The sequence below is a fragment of the Molothrus aeneus genome, chromosome 18 (assembly GCF_037042795.1).
Source record: "Molothrus aeneus isolate 106 chromosome 18, BPBGC_Maene_1.0, whole genome shotgun sequence".
NCBI classification, from domain to species: Eukaryota; Metazoa; Chordata; class Aves; order Passeriformes; family Icteridae; genus Molothrus; species Molothrus aeneus.
Window position 1 is genome coordinate 3,786,594 of NC_089663.1, and position 13,398 is coordinate 3,799,991.

The window sequence follows — 13,398 nt, forward strand, 5'->3', positions numbered from 1 at the left end:
AATTTCTGCTGTGTCAGCACTCATTGCTTGCTGTGCCAGCAGTTCAGGGTGTAGTGGGGTCTGTGCCACGTGCTGGTGCTGTTGTAGGTGCTGGCCTCGGAGGCGCTGACGGCGCTGTGCGCGAGCAGCAGCGGGGAGGACGGCTGCGCCTACGCCGAGCAGGAGGAGATCGATGTGCTCCTGCAGGCCCTGCAGTCTCCCTGCATGAACGTTCGAGATGCAGCTCTCAGGGTAGGTGGGAATCATTCAGGGTCACACCAAATTCCTGAAGTTTTTGGGAGGTGGATCTTTTCTAACACTGATGCAGAGAGGAGTCAGCTGTGATGCCAGGCTTTGGGCAGTGTGTCAGAGTCATGCTCTTTGTGCCAGATTTATCTGCAAAAAGGAGTACTCTGGGTTTATCCACACCTTTGTTTCCTTAAAAAGAGGTATAATTAGGACTACTTAACACCTTCTGTTTACAATTGGATAGAGCTTAAAGAGAGAAGCTGTCAAAAAATTCCTGTCTGTACTAGGCCTTGTTATTGGAAAGCTTCAGGCTTAGTCACTTCGAGAACAGAGAAAGAAAAATTCAAGGGCTCTTGGTGTTCTTTGCCATGAAACAAATTCCAGTTTAGACCACTTTAGCTGTCTTGTCTGTACTCAGAAGCAGAACAGACTGTAGTCACCAGAGCCTCTCTGCACCCTGCCTGTGGAGCACTGTTCTGGAATCTCATCATCTCACATACTAGCAATAGGAACTCCTTGATCAAAATGGGCAGTGTAAGACACAAAGGCACAAACAAACATGAATTTTGACACTTTAAACCACTGAGAGCTTGACTTGACAGAAGTTTTAATTGTTTTAAAGCATCTGTTTCTAAAAATCAGATCCTTTTTCCTGATTTTCCTGTTAACTAATTCAGGGACTGATGGAGCTACAAATGGTTCTACCAACCCCAGACAGCGATGAGAAGAATGGATTGAACCTGCTGCGTCGCCTCTGGGTAGTAAAGTTTGATGTTGAAGATGAGATTCAGAAGCTGGCAGAGAGGTAAGGGTTCTTCTTTATTGATTGGGTTTTAGGGGGACCTCTTCTCTGCCCATGGCATGGAGCTACACTCAGGGGCTTTGCCCCACAGCTGGAGGGCAGCTGTAGGTCTCTCCAGTTGTACATGTGGCAGTGCTTTCTTTGCTGAAGGGTGACCCATCACCTCTGTGTGTGTGCTGCAGGCTGTGGGAGTCCATGGGTCTGGAGCTGCAGCCTGACCTGTGTTCCCTGCTGATCAAAGATGTCATCTACCATGAAGAGGCAGTGCGACAGGCAGGGGCTGAGGCTCTTTCCAGAGCTGTAGCTCAGTACCGAAAGCAAGCAGCAGAGGTCATGAGCAAGCTCACAGAGATCTACCAGGAAAAGCTCTATGTAAGTACTCTTACCCTAAGGGGTGACAAGCATGAACTATTGCTTTATTTTCTGTTAGTCACTTTTCCTTTTGTCTGTCCTGAAGATGTGCATTGAATCTACTGTTGTCCTTTTTGAGCTTAGCACAGACTTCAGTGTCTTGAACTTCATGTTGTCAGCCAGTAATGGCACCACTGGATAGGTGGGAGGGGTGCCTTAGATGATACAGAAAGGCTGTGGTAGGGCAACGTCAGTTGAAGTAATTTTGACTTCAAACTTGCTTTCTGCTTGTTTTTTTACCTTGCCCTTCTGCTAGTGGTATCATAACTCTGTGCACCATTATCAAATGGCAGTGCAGGTATGGTTAACAAATTCCCTGCATGCCTATCCTTGGAAAAGGCATTTTAATGAAATCTTTTCTCCTTCCAGAGGCCACCTCCAGTTTTGGATGCTTTGGGACGAGTGATATCTGAATCACCGCCTGACCAGTGGGAAGCAAGGTACAGTTGTATTCAGACTGATCTCATCACTCCTGTGCATGCAAATGAAATGGTTTTGATTTTTATTTAGAACAAAAAATTACATGCAGTTGTATTGACTTGCTGTTTTCATCTGCCCTTCAAGCAAACTGGGGTCAGGTAGAACTCCATCAAAATATTGGGTGCTACCATCTCAATGTCCTGATAAAAACAGAGTCTTTCCTTATCAGACTGCAGTGCAAGGCTTAATGAATTGGCCAAATTCCAGTTTGGATAATTACTTTCTGTTTACTTGTATGTTCTGTACAGGTTTAATTGGAGATCATCTTGTTTGCTACTTCTGTTGAGCTAATCTGGCCTTTAATGCTGATGTACCTTGTTGTAAAGCTGCTGCATTTCAGCAGTAGTTCAAGTGATCCTGATGTCTGAGTTGGCTCAAGTATCCCTAAAGCCTAATTGAGATAAAAGCTATTATATGGCTGAGGGATTGTTGTCCTTGTGGGAGACTTCAGCATGGAGTTATGTAATGAAATGCACAGAGGCTGGACACTCTGAGGCATTTTGTTTCCGTAATGGTTCTTGCTCTCAGTTTCTGTAATTGCTGCTGATAGCAAATGTGATTGTGAGCCCTCAATTCTGTGACAAGCCAGTAAGCTGACAGGCTCATTACCTTCTTCACAGGTGTGGCATAGCACTGGCCCTTAACAAGCTCTCAGAGCATCTGGACAGTTCTCAGGTGAAGCCCCTCTTTCAGTTTTTTGTGCCGGATGCTCTGAATGATCGCAGTCCTGAGGTCAGGAAGTGCATGTTGGATGCAGCTCTTTCAACACTCAACACTCATGGCAAAGTAAGTCTGAATATATCTGTCTCTGTCAGGGGAAAAAAGATGTGTTGGATATGTAGATACTGCATTGAAGCCCATCGATTTTTAAAAAAAAATTATAAATTTCTTAGAGGTTGCTGTTACTTGTAACAGCTGAAAACTTTCATTTAGGAATTTTTGTGTTTAGGGTTTTTCTGTTAGTGTCTAGTGTTGACTAAGTGTGGTTCATCCCTGTCATTGCTGTAAAATATAATATCCCTGGATCAACTGGAGTTAAAATGGTATAAAACTAGAGTAATAAAAGTATAATCAGACCATAGATTTGATATGGTCAAATCATAGATCTTTTGATCCTGTGAAGATGAGAATTCCTTTTCAGGCTTCATGCAAAGCAAAACATGAAACCTTGCTGATTGTTGGCTTAATTAAACTTAAAACATTGAGGAGCTGAGGACCATCCTTCTCCCTGCCAGCTCTTCCCCAGCAGTGTCAGATGGGGAAGGTGTGCAGGGTGTGAATTGCTCAGCTTCTGATTTCCTCATATGTGCCAGTCACCTCTGGACAGATGCCTGCATTCTTTAGTTTAGCCCAAGACAATTGGGTTATTTTCATATTATTCATTCTTTCATTGTGTTTCTTAGAAAAACAATGTGAAGTTTGATGTTTCTGCTCTCTCTCTTGGCAAATGGGGCAAGCAGAGGAGCGGGCACTGATGTTCAGGCCTGAGAACTTGTGTTGCTTCTGGCAGAACATCATGCTGCAGGCTTGGGGATTCTAATTTTGAAGAACTAATTTTTCTCTAGCAGGAAATATTTGTTGCCTGTCGGGATGGTACAAGGTTTTATGTGATGTGACACATGAAATGAACTGTAAATACAGTGTGATTGTTCAGTTGTTGGCTCAGAGAAGAACAAACAAGTCCACTGAGCATAGCAGATCTCATTCTGAGTGGACTCTAGTGGCAGGTTCTGTGGTTTTGTTTTTCAGGACAATGTTAACTCTCTCTTGCCAGTGTTTGAAGAATTCCTGAAAAATGCTCCTAATGATGCCAGTTATGATGCTGTCAGGCAAAGCGTGGTCATTCTGATGGGGTCACTGGCAAAACATCTGGACAAGAGTGACCCTAAAGTGAAACCAATTGTTGGCAAACTGATAGCAGCCTTGTCCACCCCATCTCAGCAGGTAGGTGCCTTTGGGAGGAGTTGTCAGGTTCCACACAGAGACAGGTTAACACCAGGATACCGTTAGGGTTGGCAGAGAGATGAAAAATGGTGACAGAAAGGTTTCACTTGGGGTGCATTCTAAGGGGAATTTATGTTGGTAATGACTGTTTTGTGATCTGGTGGCTGATGGATTGTTTTATAGGTTCAAGAGTCAGTGGCAAGCTGTTTACCACCTCTGGTGCCTGCAATTAAGGAAGATGCAGGAGGAATGATCCAGAAGCTGATGCAGTTGCTGTTGGAGTCTGATAAATATGCTGAGCGCAAAGGTGCAGCCTATGGTCTGGCAGGCCTGGTGAAAGGCCTGGGCATCCTCTCTCTCAAGCAGCAGGAGATGATGACCACGCTGACCGATGCCATCCAGGACAAGAAGAACTTCCGCCGGCGGGAAGGTAAGGACAGGAGCTTTTTCCTCCACATACTCATAATTTCTCTTGTACCTACTACCACTGTGGTCAGGTGAAGTTCCTGCAGCCCTGTGTTTGGTTTAGCTACATTTATTTTACTAAAGTTTGGCAAGAAAGAAATGGGAGGTATCTCTTGTGAGGCCGTTGGTTGTGTATAGTGTCCCAAAATTGCTCGATTCACCTTGTGGTGGTGGAAGGAATTTCTAGTCCTAGACCATATGGATGTGCCCCCCTCTCCTGTTGCCAAAGGCAGGTGTTGCTGCGGGAGAGTTCCTTTTCTGAGGCCACAAATCCCTACTACAGCACAAGCCACAAGGGCAAGAAAGCAAGAGACTTTCAGCTGTGAGATTTGAGTGCTTTTGGAAAAATATTTGGCAAATTTTATCTTCTTTTCCCATCCTCTTTAAATGAAGTTGTATTTTCCTCTGACTGTCTTTTTTGGGTTTTTAGGGGCTCTGTTTGCCTTCGAGATGCTCTGCAGCATGCTTGGGAAGCTGTTTGAGCCCTATGTGGTTCATGTGCTGCCTCACCTGCTGCTTTGTTTTGGAGATGGGAACCAGTACGTGCGAGAGGTAAGGTGCTTGAAATTTCTGCTATCACATAGTGTTAAAAAACCCAGATGGAATGGATATGGATGCAAATCCTGTTTTTAACAAGGCAAATAGAGAAGGTAACCTATCCCTTGAGATACCACTAATAACAATTTGATCTTCTTAGTAACTGAAAGCATCTGATTTCATTGGCCATTAATTGGGAGCTACTTAGCCAGCTGCATCATTGTAGTGAGACACTATTTACATGAAGGCTTTGTTCCCAGAGAGTCTCAGAGGAAGGAAAACAGTGTTGTGTCACTGTTTGTAAGTGTTCTCTTCTCTTTGGAGGCTGCAGATGACTGTGCCAAAGCTGTAATGAGCAATCTGAGTACTCATGGAGTGAAGCTGGTTTTGCCATCACTTCTTGCGGCACTAGAAGAGGAATCTTGGAGAACTAAAGCTGGTATGGACCAATATGCACCTGACATGACTGAGAGTGACTCACAGTTCCCTTTGCTGTCATCCCCCTTGTGTATTCCTTCATCCCAACACATGGCCATGATGGTTTATTGTCTTATGAGGGACTGTGGAACTTCTCCAGCTTTTTACAGCTGAGTTCCCTGACACATTTGAGTTAACCTTTTTCCCCCTGGCATATTCAAGGGATAGTTTGTATCCTGTATCTATAGTTGTACTTCAGAACCTGGAATTTCCTTAACATATTCCTTCTCCCTTGTACAAAAGAAAAGTATTTTTTGGTGTCTTTAGGTGGCATGGAATGACTTAATGCATTTCAGCCTTTCTTTGTGTTCTCTGACTGGTAGATTTGAGTTTGAAGTAAATGTGATCATCATCTCATGTCAGTTCTTAATACTGTGTTTTGTCTTTTATTTTGTCTTTTTTTTTTTCTTGGTGTGCTTTCTTCACAGGCTCAGTGGAATTGCTGGGGGCTATGGCATACTGTGCTCCCAAACAGCTCTCCTCCTGTTTACCCAACATCGTGCCCAAACTCACTGAAGTGCTGACAGATTCCCATGTGAAGGTGCAGAATGCAGGGCAGCAGGCTCTTAGGCAGATTGGGTCTGTCATCAGGAATCCAGAGATCCTGGGTAAGACCTGTCTGTGCATCTCTAATGTCCTGATGTGACTGTGGTTTATAATAGCAAGGTTTAGGTTCATGGTATTTAGGATTAAGTGCAAATTTGTGTAGAAATGAAACTAATCCTACAGAAGTAAAACATGAAAGCTTAACAGCAGCTGTCTGCTTCCAGGCTTTTTAAATGTTCCTGTCCATTTTTTCATCTGATGTTAATAGAGTTTCTCTTGTCTTTGTGCTGCTTGTTGCCTACATCTCATGAGAGCACACTAGCTCATCCTGACACATTTTTGGTTTATGTACAAATAAAAATCTTTTCTCTCCTTTTTAAAAACATTCAGCAATTGCTCCAGTTCTGTTGGATGCTCTTACTGACCCCTCCAGGAAGACTCAGAAGTGTTTGCAGACTCTACTGGATACCAAATTTGTCCATTTCATTGATGCTCCATCCTTAGCCCTGATCATGCCAATTGTTCAGAGAGCTTTCCAGGATCGTTCCACAGACACCAGGAAAATGGCTGCCCAGATCATTGGGAACATGTACTCCCTGACTGACCAGAAGGTACAGTGCTAAAAAAGCCCTCTAACTGCATTCTAATTGATCACTGTGACAAGCACTAGAGACAATTTATTTGGCTTGGAGATTTTGCTGTTAAGATAGAAAATACTATCATCCCTACAGCTTCTTAATTAAATGTATGTAAATGAGCAGATGACTATAAGGATAGTGACAGTTCTGAGGTCCTTAAGACTGTCAGCTTTGGTCATCTAGTTATTACCAGTTTATCCCTGCAAAAAGGTCTTGTAATTTTTACCAGATAAGAAATGCCTCAACAAACAACTGAAACACAGATCAGCTGCTAACAAATGGATCCAGGATTTGTTTGAAAAGTATTTGTAGGACCTGACTGTAGACTAAAGATCTGTGTTTAATTTTTGTGCTGATAATCTCTACATTTAAACCTTGTGTAAATGTTAAGAGTGTTGGATTATACTAAGACACAAACTGCTGCGTTGTGAGTGAGCATTAAAAAGGTTTTGAGTGATCTGCACAGAACTGGTGTTCTTGGACTTGCAGAATAATTCACTGTGCTTGTCTGCAGTATTGTGAGAGCAGCTAATTAAACTTTCAGGATGTTAAGGATGTTTGCTGATTACAAGGGGTGTATGTCCTTTACATGAAGGTGACTGTGTTTTCTCTCATTCTGAATCTGGTTCTGACTTTTTGGGCTCTTTGTTTTAGGATCTGGCTCCATACCTACCCAGTGTGACCCCTGGACTGAAGGCCTCTCTGTTGGATCCTGTACCTGAAGTAAGTCTTTTGTACAAACACAGTCTGTCTTTCAGTGCATTAGGTTAAACATTGTCCTCATCAGTCTGGCACATCTTTAGCACCTTTGACTGGACATTTTGCAGATCTCTGTTCCTCTTGTCTGTTAGGTGCGCACAGTGTCTGCAAAGGCCCTGGGGGCCATGGTGAAGGGTATGGGAGAGTCGTGCTTTGAGGATTTGTTGCCATGGCTGATGGAGACACTGACATATGAGCAGAGCTCAGTGGATCGCTCTGGTGCTGCTCAAGGTGGGGACAGCTGTGTGTGAGCACTGAGCTCAGGTCTTCCCATATTAAATCAAATTAGCTGTTTGTTTTTTGTGTGTATCAGCTCTGTTCCCTGCTTTTTTCCCCCAGGTCTGGCTGAGGTTATGGCTGGTTTGGGGGTAGAAAAGCTGGAGAAACTTATGCCAGAGATTGTAGCAACTGCCAGTAAAGTGGATATTGCTCCACATGTACGAGATGGTTATATCATGATGTTCAACTACCTGCCAATTACCTTTGGAGACAAGTTCACTCCCTATGTTGGTCCCATCATTCCTTGTATCCTTAAGGTATGTAGCAGAACTGAAGAATTTTATTTATCACAGAATAAAAATAAGCCTCCAGAATATTTTAAGTAAAATTTTTGATAATTGTAGGATGTGCAGAGATTTGTCCAGCTTGGCTGGACTACTAGGAAAAAAGGGAATTAAAATGATAAATTATTTCTCCTAATTTATTGGCTTGCTGTCTTTTACTTGTGGTCACTAGTAATTTTTTTGAAGTCATCTTTGTGCATTCACAACTCCATAGTTCATTTGGTTTTCATGGTGGAGAGAGAAAACATTGGCTTGTTTTCCTCCTGTTGCTTTGTGTATTGTGAAAGGCTGAGTTTTCAGAGCCTTTTTGTGCCTGTGCGCAGGCCCTGGCAGATGAGAATGAGTTTGTGCGGGACACGGCGCTGCGCGCGGGGCAGCGAATCATCAGCATGTACGCCGAGACTGCCATCGCTCTGCTCCTGCCACAGCTCGAGGATGGGCTCTTTGATGACTTGTGGAGGATAAGGTAAGGCAGAACCAGCTTAGCCACAAATGTTTTCCTTCTGTGCTTGAAAAACTGGTGTGGTTTAGGCTCTGTGTTCTCCTCAGAAAAATGCAGAGACCTCCTGTGAAGCAAAAACAAGTGTCTCTTTTTGCTTGTTGATTTGATTAGGATGCCTTACAACACTTGAGTCTGCAAAGCCCTGCCAGGCTGGATCAGGTTTCCTACTACCTACAGAGCATTCATGCTGGATTATTAATTCTGGTGGTGACTCTGAAATGCACTTCCAAGGAAGTTGATGTGGCAATATTTAGCCCTTGTGTACTGTTTTTCATTTTTCCAAATGCTGAGCAAGTTATTGTTCTCCTGTGTGTGGAGATGCGCAGTGGAGCACTCACAGCCACTAGCAGTTACTCAAAAATTAGCTGCACTAAATGATTTGTGCCAGCTGAGTGTTGCTAAGTACTCTTGCCCCAGCTGAATGTCGTTTGGGTTAGACACATGCAGGCAATGTCTTGTTCCTTTTTAGAGTCAAAGCTATTCTTGGATTCATTGCTTTCATTTGAAAATTCTCTCAGCCCTTCCAGTTTGGAATTCATTCCTTCCCTTTCTCTTTATCATGCTGCTTTCAGCCATGTCGGCACACTGATGTGACACATCAGCCCATGCAGCATTTCAGTGCAGACCCAGCTGTGCTTCACATTCGGCTCCAGTCTGTAGCTGACATCCTGTCAAAATTGGACAGGTACTGCCTGAGCACCCTGTTTGTAACACTTGACTTGCTCCTGTTGCCAGGTTTAGCTCAGTTCAGCTCCTTGGAGATCTCCTATTCCATATCTCAGGAGTCACTGGAAAAATGACCACAGAAACTGCCTCAGAGGATGACAACTTTGGAACAGCCCAGTCAAACAAGGTAAAGCCATTCTTGCCTGTTGTGCCTTTATTTTTTTTCAAATTCTCCTATTTTAAATCGGCATGGACAGCCTGCTGGAAAGACATACTGAATAATCATGTATTCTGTTCTTTTTATAGATTTCAGGGGCAGATAATACAATTCTGTGCTGTTTCTTTCCAGGCTATCATTAATGCTCTGGGAGTGGAGAGGAGGAACAGGGTGCTGGCAGGGCTGTACATGGGCCGCTCGGACACGCAGCTGGTGGTGCGCCAGGCTTCCTTACACGTCTGGAAAATTGTTGTCTCAAACACTCCTCGCACGCTGCGGGAAATCCTGCCAACACTCTTTGGGCTTCTGCTGAAATTCCTGGCCAGTACTTGTGCAGATAAACGAACGGTGAGGAATTAAGTTGTGCCTTGCTGATCCTGCAGGTGACTGTGGAAAATAACTCCTGAGGGAACAGAGGCTAATTCTTCTCTATAAGTAACTCCAAAGCTGTCATCAGTTTAACTGTTCTGAGCATAAGCAGGTCTGAGTTTTCTGCTGAAGGCAACTGAGATTGTGATGACACTAAAACTATTTTTCAATGGTTATTTGTAATACTGTTTCCATTCCTACGGTCTGCACTATGAACAGTAGCGAATGGTCAAAAGTGAACATTTGCTCACAGTTCACCTTCTTAAGTTTTATAAAAAAGGAAAATAATTAATACATTTTTGGGGACAGGTTGCAGCACGGACATTAGGAGACCTTGTCCGAAAGTTAGGGGAGAAGATCCTCCCTGAAATCATTCCTATCCTGGAAGATGGACTGAGATCAGACAAGAGTGATGAGAGGCAAGGAGTCTGCATTGGTTTGAGCGAGATCATGAAATCAACCAGCAGGGATGCGGTGAGTCACATGTGCCAGGTGAAATTTCCATTTCTCCCAGGTATTGATGTTATGGTGCAGGTATTGCACTTGAGACAGAAAAATACAGCCAGTGTTCTGTGGTCTGAAGTCAGGGCTTGTAACTAATAGTGAGTTGCTGCTCAGGCAAATTGTATGAATTTTTATCAGTCGGTAAATTTAAACATTGCCTTTTATGAGATACAATACTAGAAATCTTCCACTAGGTAGCCTTAGAGCACTGCAGCTATTTGTGCTGATGGTTCCTGCTTTTCTTCCAATATTATTCCAAGCAAATTGCAGTTTAGTTTCAGTTTTGCAAATTCTGCATTCTTCACTACTTTACTGAGTGTCTGTTGTGCTTTAGATGTTCTGTAATTTTATCTCTTCATCCACAGGTGCTGCTTTTCTCCGAGTCCCTGGTTCCTACAGTGAGAAAAGCACTGTGTGACCCTCTGGAAGAAGTTCGAGAGGCTGCAGCCAAAACATTTGAACAGCTGCACTCAACAATTGGCCATCAGGCTCTTGAAGACATCCTGCCCTTCTTGCTGAAGCAGCTGGTGAGCATTGCTCAGCATTAGTCAACAGCCTGATTAATGATGTTGTGGGACAAGTTTTGAATAATTAACTTAAAGGAGCAGGAGGATTGTAGTGGCAGACCTACCAGGGAATGGCAGCAGTATTTTGTCTCCTCCTGGAGTCATCCTAGCCAGTGGTAGGGAAGATGTTGTGGCTTAAGCCTAGGCCTAAGAATTGCTACACCTGGCTCTGTGATGGAATTGCCACTGTCACCCGATGAAGTTGCTTGGCCAACATGTCTGAAATGGAAAATCTGTCTGATGTGACAGAAGAGCTTGGTTTGGGTTTTTCTAGGGACAATGAGAATATGAGAACATTTTTTAATAGAAGGACTTGGTTTTGTTTTTATGATCACATGTAAAATTGTCTCTTGAAGCAGGGCTTAGCTTAGTGTGTCACAGATAATTTCTCAGGTTTGTCTCTTTCTGTTCCCTGTAGGATAATGAAGAGACAGCTGACTTTGCTGTGGATGGTCTTAAACAAGTTATGGCTGTCAAGAGCCGTGTGGTGCTGCCTTACTTGGTGCCAAAGGTAGAATGGGAAACAAATTTTAAACTTGATATTTGTGCTGTTTTCTCTGCTTGCTGCCAGTTTTCTCTGGACCAATACAGCAAAAAGGAGAGCATAGTCTGATTTTTTTTTTTCTGATTTTGTGCTCAAAACATTGTTATTTGGCTTGTGATGCATAAATATTTCATGCTGTAGAGAAAGTGAGACTCCTGCTGAAAAAACTTTCTGCTTGTCTCAATTTTTGGTGTTATTTTTTATTTTTGTAGCTGACTACCCCCCCAGTGAATACCCGTGTGCTGGCTTTCCTCTCCTCGGTGGCAGGGGATGCTCTGACACGGCATTTGAGTGTCATCCTGCCTGCCATGATGTCTGCACTCAAAGAAAAGCTGGGCACCAGTGAAGAGCAATTGGCAAGTAGCACAGCTCAACTCTTTGTTGTGACAGGTTGCCTGAAGATAGTGCACCAGGTTTACTTCCCATCCCAGAATCTGTGTTCTCTAAATTCACAGATTGCATGTTTAATTCAGTCCATTAGCTTCTCCAGGATGAGTCTTTTTGCCTGGTGGCATATTGTGAGTCAAAAAACGTATGCTTTCCAAATCTATTTGTATCCATTTAAAAGTCTCCTTGGCCTGCTACAAGATACAATTCTCAGTTTGCTTATTCCTGGAGAACTGCCAGAAAGTCTAGTTAACTTTGTATTTATTCTTGGTGTAGAAGACTGAGAGATTAAAGGGCTGCAGGGAGGAAATCTCCTATTTTGCATGCTGCACTCCTCACGTACTGCTTTCCAAAACATCTGGTGTTTGGACTCCAGAGAACATCCTGGAGTTGTGACTGTGGACAGACATTTTCATAATCAGTTGGTGAATTAGAAATGAGTGACAGAGTCCTGTTGCCTTTCTGCTGTGGATACCCATTAGATCAGCTTCTAGCCCCAAGTCTGCCTGGAATCTCTAATGTATCCACAGACGTGCTTGTAATCAGGGCTGTGACGCACAGCATTAAACTACCTAAATCCGAAGAATGTTATCTGACTAGACTCACAGTCTCTCACAGGTGAGTAAGATGGGGAGACTGAGCTACTCTAATTTTTGTAAATTAGCCCTCCTGCAGCTGCTGGAGCAATCAGTTCAGCAGAGTTTGGTCACTTGATAAATTTTAAGAATTGGTTATACCTGTGTCTGCACCAGGACTGAGTCAAGCCTTTAATGGTGATGTGAGCAGCTCTTTAATGAGAAACAATTAGCAAATGGGGCGTGTTGTAGGATTTATCTAAGAGACAATGCTGGGGATAACGTGGAGAAACCTGGGGCCAAATTTGGCTTTGTTCTGTTTGAGGGCTAATGTAAAGTTAATTTGGACTCTTCAGGAGATGGCAAACTGCCAGTCTGTGATCCTATCTGTGGAAGATGATGTTGGACAAAGAATTATAACTGAAGATCTGCTAGAAGCTACCCGCAGCCCTGAGCTGGGCATGAGACAGGCAGCAGCTGTCATGCTGAACATCTACTGCTCCAAGACGAAAGCAGACTACACTGGGCATCCCAGGAGCTTGGTTTCAGGCTTGATTCGCCTGTTTAATGACACCAACCCCGTAGTTCTGAATGAAAGCTGGGATGCGCTTAATTCCATCACCAAGGTGAGAGGCAGCTTAAAAAGGTTACAGGAGTAATCCCTGGCCTGAGAAGACTTCACAGAAGATATCTGGATGTCATGTTGCCTGATCTTTGTTTCACCCCTCTCTCCTGCAGAAATTAGACGCTGGGAACCAGCTTGCTCTCATTGAGGACCTGCATAGGGATATCCGGATTGTAGGGAATGAGGCCAAGGGCGAACATGTGCCAGGATTCTGTATTCCTAAGAAGGTAAAGGATCAGAATGAGTGTGGATTCATCACAGCCACAATACCCCACCTTTGGGGAGAGCTGATTGATATTATAGCTATTAGAAGCAGTGACTATTTAGGCTTTCCAAACCTGTATATTGGAGGACTTTTTGTAGGTTAGAGCTCTTGAGTAACCCTACAGAAGACCCTTCTTGCAATGAGGTCTCTGACAGTTCTGTTATGCACGTAAGTTATGGTTACTGGCTGCTTTTTGTGGGGGAGTAACACTGGACTTCTGTGCCAAATTTCTCTGGTTTAAAAATTCCCTGAGCCGCCACCACTTTTCTCATAGCAACTGGCTTAGTAAGGCGGAGAGGCATGAAATCAAACCAAATAAAAGTAGCTC

General features: G+C 43.6%; 1 protein-coding gene across 1 annotated transcript in view; it reads left to right on the forward strand.

Moving 5' to 3' along the window:
- GCN1 (GCN1 activator of EIF2AK4) overlaps positions 1–13,398 on the forward strand; it is a 38,503-nt gene that overhangs the window by 17,730 nt on the left and 7,375 nt on the right. Inside the window, exons 28-50 of the mRNA XM_066562026.1 lie at positions 88–231; positions 906–1,033; positions 1,213–1,402; positions 1,811–1,881; positions 2,542–2,707; positions 3,671–3,865; positions 4,049–4,295; positions 4,761–4,882; positions 5,192–5,306; positions 5,773–5,952; positions 6,281–6,501; positions 7,183–7,251; positions 7,380–7,518; positions 7,627–7,823; positions 8,174–8,316; positions 9,088–9,205; positions 9,368–9,583; positions 9,914–10,078; positions 10,474–10,635; positions 11,093–11,185; positions 11,431–11,574; positions 12,537–12,806; positions 12,919–13,032. Coding sequence (XP_066418123.1) covers positions 88–231; positions 906–1,033; positions 1,213–1,402; positions 1,811–1,881; positions 2,542–2,707; positions 3,671–3,865; positions 4,049–4,295; positions 4,761–4,882; positions 5,192–5,306; positions 5,773–5,952; positions 6,281–6,501; positions 7,183–7,251; positions 7,380–7,518; positions 7,627–7,823; positions 8,174–8,316; positions 9,088–9,205; positions 9,368–9,583; positions 9,914–10,078; positions 10,474–10,635; positions 11,093–11,185; positions 11,431–11,574; positions 12,537–12,806; positions 12,919–13,032 — 3,609 coding nt within the window. The remainder of the gene's footprint in view (positions 1–87; positions 232–905; positions 1,034–1,212; positions 1,403–1,810; positions 1,882–2,541; positions 2,708–3,670; positions 3,866–4,048; positions 4,296–4,760; positions 4,883–5,191; positions 5,307–5,772; positions 5,953–6,280; positions 6,502–7,182; positions 7,252–7,379; positions 7,519–7,626; positions 7,824–8,173; positions 8,317–9,087; positions 9,206–9,367; positions 9,584–9,913; positions 10,079–10,473; positions 10,636–11,092; positions 11,186–11,430; positions 11,575–12,536; positions 12,807–12,918; positions 13,033–13,398) is intronic.